Genomic DNA, 16752 nt, shown 5'->3' with positions numbered 1-16752 from the left:
CTTATATTCAGTCAAATGACGAATTATTGAAAATTATTGTCGCGTAGCAAAATTTTATTATTAAATAATAATTATTTATAACTGTTGTCACGGTACTGTCAGCCATCTTGTTCTATATTTGAATGCTTATTTTTCATTGGTCGAAACAACAGAACGCATTACCGGCGGCACGAAAATCAATCGGCAAATTCAATTTTTATTTTTATTATTATAATTAAATATATTTCCTTTGTTTACGTGTATTCGATGTGAAAAAAAGTGTACTCTAAAAAATGTGAAAACTCTTGAAGATGCTGGGACAATCTTCGGCGAAATATAGAGACTTATTCAAAAAACCAGATGAACGCGAAAAAAACACGTAAATAATTTTTTTTAAATATAATATCGCGTAAAATTAAATTTTTTTTTAATAATATTAACAGTTATGTGCTGTATATTGTTTTCAAGGAGCAAACATTTGTAACAATACGATAATCGATCGATAAAAAAATATGTTTATTAAAAAGGTCCATAAGAATGTCTTGGATTTTTTTCGTAACTAAGTGAATATCAAATCTATGGAAGCCTCTTAGATATTAAAATCTTGATACACAAATATTTTAATATAGAGACAACAGTATTTCATTAAATAAATTGTCATGGAAAAGGGGTCACTATTATATAAATTAAGAAACTATGGTTTATTTTGATTGCAAAATTATATAAAAAATTAACAAATTAATACTATTTTCGTAAATTTAAGTTTAGAAAGCATTTAATTATACCTATCTATGTTAGCCATATACTTTTTTAATTTATTGTATACTACATATTTGAACAATAATGCATAAGTTTTTTTTTGTATTTTACTTTGAAATACGATCCAGTATATCTTTAGCATTTTGATTTTTGGAAAATTATATGTGAAGATTTTAAGTTCGCCAAAGTAGACGAAACTCGAGCGGTTTTAAATATAAACAGAACGCTTTATTCAAGTTAAAATTTCAATTCAGGCAATTCAAAAGGCTGCCGTCTAGGCGAAAGATGCTGTTGAGGGCACTCTCCGGAGGATGCCTTAAAAAGGCGGAGTCTTCAATGGAAGCAACTGGCTAAGGACAAGGACATGGAAGAATGGTTCCGGAAAGCATCGTTATTACCTTGTCTATCTTTGTTAATTTTAAAAATTGCTTTTTAGAATCAAGATCAAATCAGACATTATTGTTTTTTTGATGTGATTCACTTCTATATAATCTCAAATTTTTTCGAAAATTGCTAAATAAAATAATATAGGTAATACAAAGTATTCAACTGTAATATTATAGTATATTATTATAATAATATATTTGTATTATTGTTTAACAGAGATCTGTATGATCGTTAAGGAGAACCAATTTTATTAAGATATTGATTTGTTATAATGGACGCGAATAATCGAATGACTAGAATGGATCGATCTACTTCGATTGATCACAGAGCGTCGAGTTAAGAAGAAATTTCGATCTCTCGTATTTATACTCGATTCGTAGAGAACATTGTCAATAACAGTTGTAGCTGCAATTTCGAACAAGAAAAAAATAAAAAACCTCTTTGTATTTTTTAAAAACGGGATTTCACTTAAATATTGAGGCATAACTCTTTGGAAAGTCCCCATATATTTTTAAAATTTGTCGATTCTTTCTTATTATTTGATTATTAATGTATTGTAGTTCTTAGATTACCAAAGCTAAGATAAAGCCGATTAGAGTACTTAAAAAAATCGTAAGCAATTTTTTGCAATACTTCCAATAAAGCATACATTTTTTAAAACATCTGGCACGAACCCACCCTTTTTTATGCAGTAGTGTAGTAAAATACAACGGTTATTAAACTTTTAAAAATATTTGTACATATTTAATATAAATAATTTTTTTTGGGAAGTCATCAAATTTCTTTAGAAATAATTCTCGAGAAGAAACACTAGTTGTAAATATGATTTAAAGAATATTTTTATGAATTAAAAATGACATTAATATTATGGTTTCAGTTTATGTTTGGTTTACCGGTTCTTTAATATATTATTTTTTAACTTGTTGCATGTATAAATTATGTATTATGTTTGGTAATGAGAAAATAAAACACAATTAAATGTAAAATGCATTATAAATTTTGTACATAAAAATTAATAATGATTTATTAGGCAATGTTTCACATTTTAATCATATAAAATAATAACATTTTATATATAGTTTCACTTTTTAGTTTATGTTTATAAACTGTCTATTACACATTTGTTAATTCCTTGACTTTATGGCGAAATATTTTTATTATTTAGATCTGATGCTTTGATTGTTTATTGTCCGTGTGTAGTTAAACCATTTGATATTAATATATATGATCCGATAGTGTTGATGTTTTTGTTCTTAGTGCTTTATATTTTATTTTAAAATAAAATTAATAACCTATTTAAAAATTGTATTATTATTTAAATCAATGCATTAATTTACCGTCAGTGAGATGGCTACTTCTGGTGGTAATCTATTCCTCTTAGCCGGTTGATACTAGAATTAGATACAAAAATATTTTAATAACAAAAAAGACCTAAGAGAATATTTAAAAAAAACGTTGTGTATAAAATTAAAGCATATATAAAGTTTTTTAAATCTATCTCTTTTATTAATTAATAAAATATATATTTTGTGTTATAAAACACTTTTTTAATACGGAAATCCTAGACTTGATTAAAACTGAGACTAATCGATATGCAGTTCAATGTAATGGAATTTTGCGAAGATAAAATAAAAAAAAAAAATGTAAAAAAATCTAATCAAACGTAAAAAAAATGATATTTTTTTTACGTTTGATTAGATTTTTTTTACATTTACAAAAAAAATTATAATTTTTTTTACATTTTATTAAAATTTTCATGTGAATTTTTAGACACTCTTACGCATTAAAATCCAACAGGTAAGTGTTTATATAAAAAGTTATAGAATTTTGCTATAATTTCAAATCTATTTTAAGAATTACAATAAAAGTTTTTTAATTAATAGTTGAAATGAAAACCTGTGATTTTTATTTATCAGATAATTGTATTTATGAAAAATGTTACTTTATAATTTAAGCTAAACAAATAAACATATAATAGTGTTTTTAAAACTGTAGTTGATTCGTATATTGCAAGATATAAAGAATATATTTTATAATGAAATATATTAGTGGTATTATTAGCAAAATTTAAAACAAAATATTGATATGTATAGTTACACTATACATTTATTTATTTAAATCCTTATTTTTTAATCACTTAATTTATTTTATAGTTTAAAAAAACACTAATTAGTTGTAAAAATATTTTATTACCCTTAGCGTCGAATAAGTATTGTATTGCTTTGCCGGGCTCTGTGTTGTTGGAGGAGGCTAGAATTTAAATGAAATAGTAATTTTACTTGCTATAATTTTTTAGAATTTTACAACCCCGGTAAGCAACGACATTAAAATTTAAAATTGAGTTCTTAAAAAAAAAATGTTATAAATGGTTATAAATAAGAATTAAGAAATGAATTTTATATTATAATCTTTTAATGATAATAGCAGTAAAACTATGTAAAATATGGTTAACTATTCTATCATTTAAAAATATTATAGCAATAATTTATTACCCTTGTCGGCGGGGTAAAAGTTGCAGGTGGAAGAAATGGCTTTGACGTCTGTATTTTCGAAGGGCGCTACAATTGAAAAATATAACATTAAATTACCCGGTAATTTAGATGAAAATGTGTACCGAAAGGAAATGTCTTGAGTGCACTAATATATTTTATATAAGATAAGGGAGGTGCTTAAACTCTTTTATATATTGACTTTCTCACCAATGCGCCAATTTGGGGCGGAAACAGACGACGCTGTTCTTTGTTACTCTTTTAATTTGATAGATTAATAATAACAACGGCACTTGCCTAACCACCAATTTTTAAATTATTTAAAACTTGTCTATCTGTAATTTGTTAACCTCACTTTAAGCATAATTCAATAATAAAAATATAAAAATAAAAAAAAGACAAAACATCTATTACTTTCTTGCAACTAAAAAGTATTTGGTAAATGTTTACATTCGCATGTGTAATTAAAGAATAAAACTGGAAGAAAAAGAAAGAACTTACTGTTTTTATTTTGGGAATGTGTTCACCTTCAGGTTGGAAACCATCTTCATCAGCCTTGTAAGTGACAATGTAAGTTTTGCCATCTAGACCTATGTAACCGTATCTACCATCGACTGCAATATAACTATTTTCAGGATCATTTGCATTTTTTAAAACACCAGTTTCTTCTCGAAAAGTTCCATCTGAAGTCTCGTATCTGAATAAAAATATATTATAAATGTTTTTTTTAATTATCATCAAATTATGACGCCAACATACTCTTATCTTTATTAGAAATTACGTTTGTTTTTGAATTATAATGGACGTTTCCTTTTCCATTTTCTGATCATTTTTTTCTTTAAATGCATTTACGATATTGTTTTAAATAAGGTGTAACTATGATTCTGGCAACCAAAAACAACAGCAATGTATGCAGATAATATGTTGTTAAAGTTTAATTCACCTAGAGATCGTGTACAAAATTCATATCTTAAGATTTTCATTGGTTGTCAAACCACGTGCCGGGTGGCCAGTTGATGACAAGTTAAATGTCGTAACTGCCACTGATATAGTCAAAATATCAGATAGATCGCATTGAAGATGAGAGTCAACCAGTCAACTCTGGTAAGGCATTTGCATCACATGTGAATGGTTTCGCGGTATGAAGCTTGGACTCGTCAGTTGTCCGCCGCCATGTTTGATTTCAGTGCAAAATAAAAGATTTTGTTTGTTTACAACATTGTGACAGAAAAAAATACATTGGGCTATACGCCTCATTAACCACTATAAAATATGGAAATGTGTGTAGTGAAATTACTGGTGCGTTTATGAACTTCTGAAACTTACTGTCAATCGTTATTATGAGCTGCTTCTGAAAATGCTAGACTATTGATAAATAGAAGAGAGGTAGATTTTTACCATTACTATACTCGATTTCATGTGGCGATGATGACTCAACACAAGTTATAATAATGGAAATAGGATGGCATTAAGTATATACGATATTACTCAGATCTTGCTACTTCTGATTATCATTTATTCAGTATAGAATACAATTAAATCAGAATTATAGGACTTATATTTTAAAGAAATAGATAAAATTAAAGAAAGATGAGAGAGAGAGTTATAACAATCTATAGAAACTATGTAATAAACTAGGAATATTTTTTTTTCTCTTACTAGTTAAGATACTGTTTTCATTTGGATTTTGAGCTATCTAATATATAATTTTTTATTTATAATTATTATTTAAATATAAAAAAAACATACGAAAAATAGTATGAGCCAAGTCCATCTGCAGTATTTATATATTTTATTATATTCTTGTTAGTTGGGTCAGAAAGAGTTGCAGTGATCGTCAACAGAGAAATAAATAACTAAAAATAAATATAAAATTAGACTTTATAAAAATAAATTATAGTAAATATTATTAATTTTTAAGATACGTACTATTTTCATTTTCGTTCAACGCAAAGAAAGGTGCGTCTTGTTTCAGTGCTGCTAAATTATAAACATGATTTTTGATTTAGCAAATTTTATATTATGTTACAACTTTTTTTTGTGAAAATGTCAAGGTTTTCGTGTTGATATATAATATAATAATTTGTATACAAATGTCGCAATTAAATATGTATATATACACACAGGTATATATATTTTTTAATATAATAAGAGAATAAGTAAAATTAGTCCTTATAATATTTAAAAAAATTTTTGATGGAGGGGTATATAAAATCATTTTTTTCAGTATTTGATGTTCGTCATTGTTATAATAATTTACTATAAATTACATATTTCTCAAGAATTCTTGAGTAAGTCGAGAAGTGAAAGTAACAAAACATTAGGTAATAAGAATGCCTAGCTTCCTTCCATTTTTCCAAGAATTATAAACGGAAACGCCACCTCAGGTACATCACTCTCAATTATGCTTAAGTTTAGATCTAAATAATTTACAGTCGTCATATGAATGCTCAGAACATATATCAATTAAGTTGAATATTTTTAGGTAAATGATATAAAAGTAAGACTTGTTTTTTTTACAGTTTTAAACAATTTCCAGATTGACCGGTGCATAAAATTATTTACAAGTTTACTTAATGATAAAAAAAACATATATTACAATGTCGGTGAATCATCTTTAAGTCCTTGACATTATCATAAAATTTCAATATTTTTTAGGTAAAAATTTCTATATAAATAAACTGTTACATCTAAAAACACGTTTGTATTTTTGTAAAACTTAAACAAGACACGTTGTTCTTTTCGAATAATAAGAATGGAAATCGTACGTATATTTTAAATCCATAAAATTATTGAAGTATCATTTAAATTTAATATATTACAGATATTGCTTCTTATTTTGACGATTACTGCATCTCTTTCTGCGCCTATAAAAGAAAATATTGCTATTGTGAAATATGAAAATACAGGATATGGAATTGGTTCATACAGATTTTCGTAAGTATTTTTAATCTTAAACTAATGATTATACTTATATACATTATTTTAATTTTTACTATAAAAAACTTGGATTATAAGAGTATTATTATATTATTATTATGAATATTATATTATTTTTGTTCAGATACGAGACATCAGATGGAACTTTTAGAGAAGAGATAGGTGTACTGAGAAATGCAGAAGATCCTAAAAAGGCTTATATCGCAGTGAATGGCAGTTATAGGTACATAGGTACAGATGGTAAAACTTACACAGTCATTTACGCGGCTAATGAAGATGGTTTCCAACCCAGCGGTGAACATATTTCTGTTCCTGAAACAAAATCCGTAAGTATTAAATTTTCATCTATTTTTGCAGTAAAATATTCAACCAATCTGTCTAAGATTTTGTGTAAAAAGTACTGTCATCTTAATATATTAAATTAATTGTGGATACCTCATTACATATTATATTATAAAAGACAACGTAGTTTTGGTAAATGTTGTTAATATATCATTTAAATACAATATTTATACGTGTAAAGTGTATAAAAAAGATATTTCATATTAAAGATAAAAATATTTGTTTCATCTTTTATATGAAATATCTTTTTTATACACTTTATTTTAATAATATTAAAGATTTTCCTCTATGTATAATATAATATAAAGTTGTAATAAAATTATTATATTTCTAGGTTCTAAAAACACCGCATGTTCCATCCCCGTTTAGCACACGGAGACCTGTATTAAATTATGATTATGTATTATATTATAGTGGTTCTTAGACTGTGTGTACTTATAAGTGCCCGAATCGAATCTAATAACGGGTAAAACTTTTGGAAATTTAGATGGCAGCTTTTATCTAAGACCTGGTTAGAAACGGCTACATTCTCTGATTTTTTGAAAGTCATCTCGGTCGATTCCACGTAGCTCTGCTTTGTTCGAGTTCGGTTGAACTCTCGTTAGCACAACAAAATTTTTTTTTTTAAATTGTATTTTTTATTATTGTGAAATTTGTTTTTCAGAAGCGAGAATAAATTTAGTTTTTGTAAATTGTAGTAATAGATCTTTTAAAATATTTTATTTGAATGTAAATTCATACAGTTGTTAAAAACCATTTTTATTTTAAAAGATAAAACATTTGTTTTACCACAATTTTATTTTTATATTTTGGGCAAGTAAATTTTACGATTAACTAATAATAATATCACTACATCGTGATTTAATATGTATTTCTAAGGCATTAGATTAAAGTACGTTTAAATTTTGAATATATTAGTCTCTACTTTGATGAGGAAATGTTAATTTCTACATTTATTCATTAATTAATATTTTATTTCAATAATATTAAAGATTATCTTTTACATATATTATAATAGTAATAAAAATATTTCATTTCCAGATTCCATTACCGCCTACCCCACCACCGAGACCGGTATAAAATTGTATTTTTTAAAGATATAATATAATAATTTTATAATATTATTTATTATTATTTCCAGGTTACGAAACTACCGCCTATTCCAACACCGGTATAAAATTATGAATATGTATTATATTATAGTGGTTCTTAAGCTGTATGTACGTATAAGTCTCAGAATCGTATCTATTATCGGGTAGAACTCTTGGAAAGTCAAATGCATTTAGCTAGACCTGGTAAGACATAGCCACTTCCTCTGACATCTAAGGGTCGTCTTGGTTTTTACTCCGAGTCGGATAAGCTTCGTTTGCTCGAAGTGAAGTGATGTCTAAAGAAAGTCATTCAGAATAGCCGTGTTCTGGCATAAGAGGTCCAACTTTGGTTAGACTAATCTTGATGATTAAGGGCGGCACTAAACTTTTTATTGCCTGATACATATTTTATTAAACGTAATGATAGATTAGTCATTGGTAAAAATTATCAAAGTCATTCTATTGAATGTGTTATTTGGGATTCTGAGCCTGTTTGGCGGAGATATGTTATACAGATACATTTCAATAAATGCACTGCTACAGTTTAATGGATGTCTACTCAAATACGCAATGTAATTTCTTATGCTAAGAAATGTATTTTATTATAAAATTAAATCGATTAATATATCAAGTTCTTTGCGACTGATTCCGTCGCATCAATTACGGATGGCTCCGACAAAAAAATTTATATATAAATAGAAATTAATTTTGTATCATCATGTAAAATATATTTCTTAGCTCATAAATTATACAAACTACAAGAGTTAAATATAAAGCTTTTCTAATACACGTTTAATTTTACTTTTATTATTATAAATAATTTCAATATACATTTTAATTTATTAATATTTTATTTTAGTATGCGCCTAAAGCTACACAAAGACCTCCTGCGGCCTTACCACCAGAAGTAGCTAGATCACTTTTAGGAGTGGTGATACATTGATTTATTTTATTAAATAACACAAATTTAAATTGCTTTTAATAATATTGTGTGATTACCTTTTTTTCAGGAACCAGAATAAAATAGTAAGAGGATTTTTGGAATATCATGTATTGATAGATAATGGTTAAAATATAAAATGTTTCTTATTAAATGTATTTTTAATTCCAATTAAATAAGTAAAATTTATAATATGTTCGGTCATTATTGCGCAAATGAAAATTTCGCACTGCGAAAATTTCAAACAGCAAAAATTCTGACCATGGATGTTCTATATAATATTAATATATATGTATATAAAAAATAATGTTTGTATATATCATATAACATATGTTAATATGGTTTTAATTAAAAATAGCATGTTTAAATATATTTTATGATTATATTAGTAATGTTCATTGGTATGATCCACTTACATTTTCAATAATTACACAATTTTTTACTATAAAATTAATAAAAATATGAAGCAGTTTAAATTAAAAGTAAAATACATTTGACAATCACCAATGTTCATAAATTTGCTGTGTGAAATTTTCGTTTGCGAAATAGTCCGGTCGCCAAGAAAAGTAACTTTGCGTTGGTCGATAATTGGGGAAGCTCCGCTTTTTGCGAGTTCATCGGAAACGAGGTGACTGAATTATATTTCTGGTATTCGTTCCTGGTGGAAGTGAATTCAGTACGCTGTGTTCGAGTGAACATATATACCCCTTAACACATTAATTGCTATAGTGCTAACCAATGACGTTGCGCCATGGCACGCACCAGTGACCAGCAAAAATTGCTTACGAAAAAATATGCCTATACTGCACCGTTCACTTCCATGGTTAAATTTAACACTTATTATTCCCGAAATTGTCTTATAATACAATGCATATAATAAACAAAAGTAAAATATTTTTAAATAAATTTATTTATATATAACCAGCACGATTATTTAAAAAATTGGTTGAGATGCCAACGTGTTAAGGATTAAGGGATTCCAACGCCTTTTCAGTTCTTGTTTGCTTGGCCATTGCAATAATTTAAGGCGGAGACAAACTCTTTGTTATTGTTTAATAAATATCTAGTAATACTATATGTGTAAGATGAATCAAAATTGTGCATAATGCAATGTCTATACTCTATACATAATTTATGGTAACAACCTGATATGTGTTTGAAGTTAAGGCGTGCTTTAAATAGAAATACTTTAAATTACATATTTCTCGAGAATTCTCGAGAAAATCGAGAAGTGAAAGTAACAATTCTTATTTCTCGTAAAATAAAAAACATTAGGTAACAAGGATGCCTAGTCTCCTCCCATTTTTCAAAAAATTATGAACGGAAACGCCACTTCAGGGACATCACTCTTAACTATACTAAAGTTTAGATCTTGAGATCACACCAGTGTTAAGTATTTAACTAAACAATTTACTAATATCAATGCCAAGAACATATGTCAATTAACATGTATATTTTTAAATAAAGGATGTAAAAGTAAGACTATTTTATTTGTTTTAAACAATTTGCTGATTGCCCGGTGCATAAAAACATACATTACAATGTCGTTGAATCATCTTTAGTTCCTTGACATTATCATAAAATTTCAATAATTTTTTAGGTAAATATTTCTATATATATGAACTGTTACACCTAAAAACAGGTTTATATTTCTGTAGCACTAAAACAAGACACATTGTTCTTTGCGAATAATAAGAATGGAAATCATATGTATCTTTTAAATATATAAAATAATCAATATAATATTTTATATTAATATATTTCAGATATTTCACCGTACAATAATAAAATTGTGGTGAGGCAAATGTCTTTATATTTCTAATGATATATATTTTTTATTAAAATATTATAATATATTTAATAATACTTATGAAAACTACGTTGATTTTTATTATTGCGGTTCTTGCTGCGGTTTTCAAAATTACTTTAAGATATAGAGATGACAGTAATTCTTACACCAAATCTCGAACACTAAATCATAGACATATTGCTGGTTTATTGCAACTATGTACATATAACTAAAAATACTAATACTAACGAATTTTGTTTATGAAACAGGAATATGTTCACCGATAGATTGGAAACTTTAATATATTGAGATGACAGTACTTTTTACACAAACTTAAATAAACACTAAATCTTATTTCACTGCAAAATATCTAAAAATTTAATACTTACTTCGATAGGTTGGAAACCATTTTCATCAGCCGTGTAAGTGACAGTGTAAAATTTACCATCTGGACTTATGTAACTGTATCTACCATTTACTGCGATATACGCCTTTTCAGGATATTCTGCATTTCTCAGAACGTCTTTCTCTTCTCTAAAAGTTCCATCTGATGTCTCTTATTTTACAAAAAGAGGCACTCTTTAAATCCATGAGTGATTTCATTTCAATATTTAAAGCTTGCTGCCAATATATAAATATAACTACAAAAAAATGTACTAATTAAATCATTAATTAAAGATTAATACAACATACGAAAAACTGTATGAACCAAGTGCATCATCTGTATTTTCATACTTCACAATAGCAATATTTTCTTTGAAGAGTTGCAGAAAGAGTTGCAGTAGTAGTTAATACAAAAATTAATAACTGAAATAAATTAAATTAAAATAAACTTTCATAATCTTTCATAAACGATTTTCATTCTTATTATTCGCAAAAAACAATGTGTCTTGTTTCAGCGCTACAAAAATATAAACCTGTTTTTAGATTTAAAAGTTTATATATATAGAAATTTTTACCTAAGAAAATTATTGACATTATATTATAATGTCAAGGAACTAACGATGGTTCATCGACATCATAATATTTATATTTTTATTATTATTAAATAAACTTAAAAATAATTTACACTCTCATCTACATAACCTTGAAATGTCAAGGCTATGAAGATGATTTAACAAGTCATAAATAAACGTTTTTATGCACCGATCAATCAGACATTGAAATAATAACTGCCAAGTCCGTCTATTAAATATCACTACTATTAAATATTAAATATCATGCTAATATTTTCGATTCTTGAAACCTATTCAGTTGTAATAATTGTCAAGGTAAGCTTGAAATTTATTTTTCCTGACCTCTGTGTCAAGAGTATTTTTTTAAGACAATTTGTTGTTTAACTTTGTGCAATGATTATGATCTTGAAGGTGGGTCGGAGTCCTCTTGGTTGAAGTTTGTACGAAAGTTAGAGAGCTCTTGACGTTCTGAGCTTCGAAATGGAAATTCAAGTGTCAGATGAAATCTCTAAGAAAGGGTCTGAGAATGTGATCTTGGTTACCAGCGTTTCCGTATTTAATAACCATACCCCGCTGTAAAGAAAATTTTATTTTTTGCCTTTTTTAGTGTACCAGCCAATTACAAAAGGGTGGTCACTAGGTAGTTTTTAAAACAGATTGCTGTTTGTAAAATAAGAGCAGAATACGAATAGCTATATTGAATGGAAATATGCCCGAATGCACGTGTTATCCTTTCTCAATGCGTTTGTGATGAATACTTTTATTTTTTTCTAATTTATAGCAGTAACTTTGACTTTACCAACAATAAACCCATTCACATATACTATACGTGAACTCAAAAAAATTGTATCTCAAAGCTCCAAGAAAAAATACACAATTATACAAATATGGAAACTAGCGTATCGTACGGAGCGCGAATCGATAATCAATTGGTAAAGTGAAAACGCTCCGCATAACGAAATCGAGCATCTTTGACGCCTTATAGCAAAATTTGGCGACGTCCCTGAGTCATTGCTCGGAACGGAACGATCTAGGTGAATTATTTTGCTGCAACCAAGTTTCTTCAGCTAAATAACCAACTGCATCACAATCGTTGTGACGCGATCGTTGTAAAATATAGTATCACCAAATATCAATAGATGAAAAAATACGCTTTATTAGCATTTATATGGTTTGATTGACATTAAAGTACTAAGTATATTATACATGTTCACGTTCAAAACGTACCTGGCTCAGTCAAATCTAACGTATATGTGCATTAAATCGGAAGCAATGATAATGTTTATGTATTATAAAAGGAAAAACTCACTTTTTGGCCTCGGAGCCCATCGACGGGAATTCAAAATTTGAAGATTTCATTTCGAAGATTGTTTTATGATTGTTTATCTAGTTTAATCAATGTAATCTTCTAATCCTCAACACATGATGTATATATTTAATTTTCATAGTTATAACACACCTAGTTAATTTGCAATTCGATTATTTATATACAGTGTAATCAAGCAATGCACTTGACGAATAAATGAATTTTTAATAATAAATAATAATTATTTAAACTATTGTCACTTTGCTATCGGCCATCTTGTTTTATATTTGAATGCTTATTTTTTATTGGTCGAAACAACAGAATGCAATAACGGTGCCTCGGAAAGCAATGAAGCAAATTCAATTTTTATTATTATATATTAATTAAATATATTTCCTTTGTTTACGTGTATTATTATATACACCGTTTAAATCGTGTGCTTCCGGAAGCGGAAGCGACGGCTAACAATTATATTATAGAAGATGTAAGTGAATCGTACCAATGAAAATTACTAATAAATCATAATATATTTATAAACATATTATTTTTAATTAACATCATATCAACATCTGTAATATATACCTACATACATTATTTTTTTATATACATATATATTGACTTACTTTTAAATATATGCATATTGATCATTCATGTTCCAAATTGTTACTGCTAATTTTTTTATTTGCCTAATAATCACCCAACCCTTGTGACCAGATCTAATAGACAGTCACAAGAAGCCAATAAGTTCCACCCGATTTTCTAGATGATTTAACGATAATAAATAAGTATATCTGTGTATAAACTTTGCATCTATAAAAATTAAAAAGTGCGCTGCATGGACAATATATTGTAAGTTTTACTTTTTTAATTGTGAAAATAGATTTAGAAATAAAAACACATTTAATAAGAAGCATTTTATATTTTTACCATTATTTATCAATACATGATATTCCAAAAATCCTCTTACTATTTTATTCTGGATTCTGAAAAAAGGGGATTACACAATATTATTCTATACAATTTAAATTTGTGTTATAGAAAAAATAAATCAATGTATTACCAATCCTAAAAGTGATCTAGCTACTTCTGGTGGTAAGGCCGGAGCTGGTGTTTGCGTAGTATAAACCTTCAACTAAAATAGAATATTAGTAAATTAATACAAATTTAAATTATTTATACATTATAATTTGGAATCAAACATGTATTAAAAAAACTGTGTGTATTTAATTTTTGAAGAAGAACTAAGAAATATATTTTACACCACGATCTAATGATTCAAAAATAATATCTATTTATATGTTAAAGTTTTGTCGGGGCTATCCGTAATCGATGCGACGAAATCAGTCACAAATGAATTGTCAAAATAATCGACTAAATTTTCTAAGAAACAGTATTTCTCGGCCTAAGACTATTAAGGTGGGTATTTGAGTATACATCCATTCAATTGTATCAGTGCATCCATTAATAAGTATCTGTGCTAATGCATATCTCCAGTAAACAGAAATAGAAGCCCGGATAACATATTCAATACAGTCCCGAATTTAATAATTTTTTAATGACTAATCATTACGCGGTGCTACAGTTTAATAAAATATGTACCCGATTATAAAAAAATAGTAGTTCGGCCACGAATTATCGAGATTAGTCTGAACATCAAAAACTGAAATGGACGTTGGACTTCTACTAATGCTGAAGGGTACTTAAGCTATTCTGAATGACTTCATTTAGACAAAAAACTACAAATTCTCTTTCTATTTGGAGTAAATTAGAGTTTAACCGAACTTGAACAATGCAGAGCTACGCCGAATCGACCAAGATGACCCTTAAAAGCCAGATAAATTAGCCGTTTCTAACCAGTTCCAGCTTAAAGCAGCCATCTGAAAGAGTTCTACCCGCATTTACATACGATTCTGAGACTTATGAGTACAGACAGTTCAAGAACCACTATAATATAATACATAATCATGATTTTATACCGGTCTCCGTGTGGTTGGATACGGTGGTGTAGTATGCGCTACTTTTGGAACCTGATAATAAAATATTTTTATTACAACTTTATATGTAAGAAATAATGCTTAATATTATTGAACTAAAATATAAATAAATGAATAAATGTAGTAATGAACCTTTTAGATTTTTATGTAGTTGTATCATTAAAGTAGGGACTAATAAATATAATCATAATATAATATTATATATTTAATCACGATGTAGTGATATTTGTTAGTAAAATGTAAAATTCGCTTGCCCGATATGAAAAAATAAAATTGTGGTAGTACAAATGCTTTTATCTTTTAAATAAAATATATTTTTTATCTACTGAAAGATTTTAAATGATATGTTAACAACATTTACGATTTTATACGAAAATATTTAATGAGGTATTTACAATTAATTTAAGATATTGAAATAACAGTACTTTATACACAAACTTAAGTAAACACTAAATCTTAGAAAAATTGAATGATTATTTTACTGCAAAAATAGGTGAAAATTTATTACTTACGAATTTTGTTTCAGGAGGAACAGGAATATGTTCACCGATAGGTTGGAAACCATAGTCATCAGCCGTGTAAGCGAGACTGTAAGTTTTACCATCTGGACCTATGTAACTGTATCTACCATTCACTTCGATAAAAGCCTTTTCAGGATCTTCTGCATTTCTCAGAACGCCTTTTTCTTCTCTAAAAGTTCCATCTGATGTCTCGTACCTGAACAAAAATATTATATTATGAATGTATCTGATTTATATTACAAAAGGAGGCACTCTTAAAATCCAAGAGTGATTTCATTTCAATATTTAAAGCTTGCTGCCAATACATAAGTACATATAACTATAAAAAAATATATTAGTTAAAGATTAATAAAACATACGAAAAACTGTATGAACCAAGTCCATCATCTGTATTTTCATACTTCACAATAGCAATATTTTCTTTGATAGGCGCAGAAAAAGTTGCAGTGGTCATCAATACTAGAATCAATATCTGAAATAAATTAAATTAAATTAAACTTTAATAATGTAATAAATTTAAGAGATACGTACGATTTTCATTATTATTATTCTCAAAGAACAATGTGTCTTGTTTCATTGCTACAAACATATAAACTTGTTTTGTGATACAACGATTTTTATATAGAAATTTTCAACTGAGAATCTTTGACATTTCATGAAAATGTCAAGGTTTTGGAGATGATTTGACGAGTCATAAATAAACGATTTTAAGCACCGATCAATCAGACATGAAAAAAAAACTGTCAAGTCAATCACCATTATTAAATATATATAGTGTTAATATTTTAGATTCTTAAAATATATTCAATTGTAAGATAAAAATGATTTGTTCTGACCTCTGTGTCAAGACAATTTGTTGTTGTTTAATTTTTATGCAACGATTAAGATCTGAAGGTGGGTCGGTGTCCTCTTGGTTGAAGTTTGTACGAAAGTTTAAGAGCTCTTGATATTCTGAGCTTCAAAATGGAAATTCAAGTGTCAGATGAAATCTCTAAGAAAAAAAGATAGTTGGTTCCCCGCGTTTCCGTATTTAATATCAGTGTCCCCCTCTATAGAAAATTTTATTTTTCGCATTTTTAGTGAAGCAACCAATTACAAAAGATTACCGTTGGCATCCAGAGTCGATTTCAAATGACTATTTTTAATGGAAATGCCAAATTCACGTGCTATCCTTTCTCAATGCGTTTGTGGATACTTATATGTTTTTTCTAATTCATGGCGGTAACTTTGACTTAATCTGAGAAAAGTTTTCTCACGGC

At 27.5% G+C, this 16752-nt stretch overlaps 3 protein-coding genes across 7 annotated transcripts; 1 reads left to right on the top strand and 2 right to left on the bottom strand.

The window, feature by feature from the left end:
• Positions 1 to 2108: 2108 nt before the first annotated feature.
• LOC148237380 (endocuticle structural glycoprotein SgAbd-5-like) lies at positions 2109 to 5675 on the bottom strand. 3 transcript variants are annotated; one of them, XM_088181428.1, is made up of 7 exons: positions 5544 to 5675; positions 5364 to 5470; positions 4116 to 4311; positions 3618 to 3683; positions 3319 to 3375; positions 2463 to 2516; positions 2114 to 2384 (listed from the first exon to the last, which is right to left on the bottom strand). In XM_088181428.1, exons 1-7 carry the CDS (start codon positions 5550 to 5552, stop codon positions 2379 to 2381), a joined length of 495 nt encoding a protein of 164 aa, XP_088037554.1. In that variant the 5' UTR covers positions 5553 to 5675; the 3' UTR covers positions 2114 to 2378. The 3 variants fall into 3 exon arrangements, with proteins under 3 accessions (XP_088037555.1, XP_088037556.1, XP_088037554.1); XM_088181429.1 differs by lacking the exon at positions 3618 to 3683 and having other exon boundaries at positions 2109 to 2384; XM_088181430.1 differs by lacking the exons at positions 3319 to 3375; positions 3618 to 3683 and having other exon boundaries at positions 2109 to 2384.
• On the top strand, positions 4712 to 9154 carry LOC148237379 (flexible cuticle protein 12-like). Of its 2 annotated transcripts, none has more exons than XM_088181431.1 (7): positions 4712 to 4913; positions 6439 to 6551; positions 6679 to 6880; positions 7938 to 7970; positions 8038 to 8067; positions 8847 to 8918; positions 8998 to 9154. In XM_088181431.1, the coding sequence occupies exons 1-7, from the start codon at positions 4887 to 4889 to the stop codon at positions 9007 to 9009; spliced, it is 489 nt and encodes a 162-aa protein (XP_088037557.1). In that variant the 5' UTR covers positions 4712 to 4886; the 3' UTR covers positions 9010 to 9154. The 2 variants fall into 2 exon arrangements, with proteins under 2 accessions (XP_088037557.1, XP_088037558.1); XM_088181432.1 differs by lacking the exon at positions 4712 to 4913 and adding an exon at positions 6299 to 6378 and having other exon boundaries at positions 8998 to 9152.
• A 4723-nt stretch (positions 9155 to 13877) lies between these two features.
• On the bottom strand, positions 13878 to 16085 carry LOC148237378 (flexible cuticle protein 12-like). Of its 2 annotated transcripts, none has more exons than XM_088205721.1 (6): positions 16025 to 16085; positions 15853 to 15965; positions 15485 to 15689; positions 14955 to 15005; positions 14039 to 14104; positions 13878 to 13961 (listed from the first exon to the last, which is right to left on the bottom strand). In XM_088205721.1, the coding sequence occupies exons 1-6, from the start codon at positions 16031 to 16033 to the stop codon at positions 13950 to 13952; spliced, it is 456 nt and encodes a 151-aa protein (XP_088061847.1). In that variant the 5' UTR covers positions 16034 to 16085; the 3' UTR covers positions 13878 to 13949. The 2 variants fall into 2 exon arrangements, with proteins under 2 accessions (XP_088061847.1, XP_088061846.1); XM_088205720.1 differs by having other exon boundaries at positions 14039 to 14110; positions 16025 to 16084.
• Positions 16086 to 16752: the final 667 nt, after the last annotated feature.

This window comes from Plectrocnemia conspersa, unplaced genomic scaffold (assembly GCF_051122295.1).
Source record: "Plectrocnemia conspersa isolate PC_06_02 unplaced genomic scaffold, ASM5112229v1 ptg000002l, whole genome shotgun sequence".
NCBI lineage: Eukaryota > Metazoa > Arthropoda > Insecta > Trichoptera > Polycentropodidae > Plectrocnemia > Plectrocnemia conspersa.
This window is presented reverse-complemented; position numbering and strand designations above follow the sequence as displayed.

What these genes read in the sequence shown, in the direction of transcription:
- LOC148237379 (XM_088181431.1), top strand. Translation starts at nt 4,887, where the DNA reads ATGGAAATGTGTGTAGTGAAATTACTG. An exon ending in ATTGGTTCATACAGATTTTC is followed by an intron (nt 6,552 to 6,678) that starts GTAAGTATTTTT and finishes ATTTTTGTTCAG; the next exon opens with ATACGAGACATCAGATGGAA. An exon ending in CTACCCCACCACCGAGACCG is followed by an intron (nt 7,971 to 8,037) that starts GTATAAAATTGT and finishes TATTATTTCCAG; the next exon opens with GTTACGAAACTACCGCCTAT.
- LOC148237380 (XM_088181428.1), bottom strand. An exon ending in CTTTTACCCCGCCGACAAGG is followed by an intron (nt 3,376 to 3,617) that starts GTAATAAATTAT and finishes TTTAAATTCTAG; the next exon opens with CCTCCTCCAACAACACAGAG. An exon ending in ATACTTATTCGACGCTAAGG is followed by an intron (nt 2,517 to 3,318) that starts GTAATAAAATAT and finishes ATCTAATTCTAG; the next exon opens with TATCAACCGGCTAAGAGGAA.
- LOC148237378 (XM_088205720.1), bottom strand. An exon ending in CTTGGTTCATACAGTTTTTC is followed by an intron (nt 15,690 to 15,852) that starts GTATGTTTTATT and finishes ATTTTTGTTCAG; the next exon opens with GTACGAGACATCAGATGGAA. An exon ending in ATCCAACCACACGGAGACCG is followed by an intron (nt 14,111 to 14,954) that starts GTATAAAATCAT and finishes ATTCTATTTTAG; the next exon opens with TTGAAGGTTTATACTACGCA.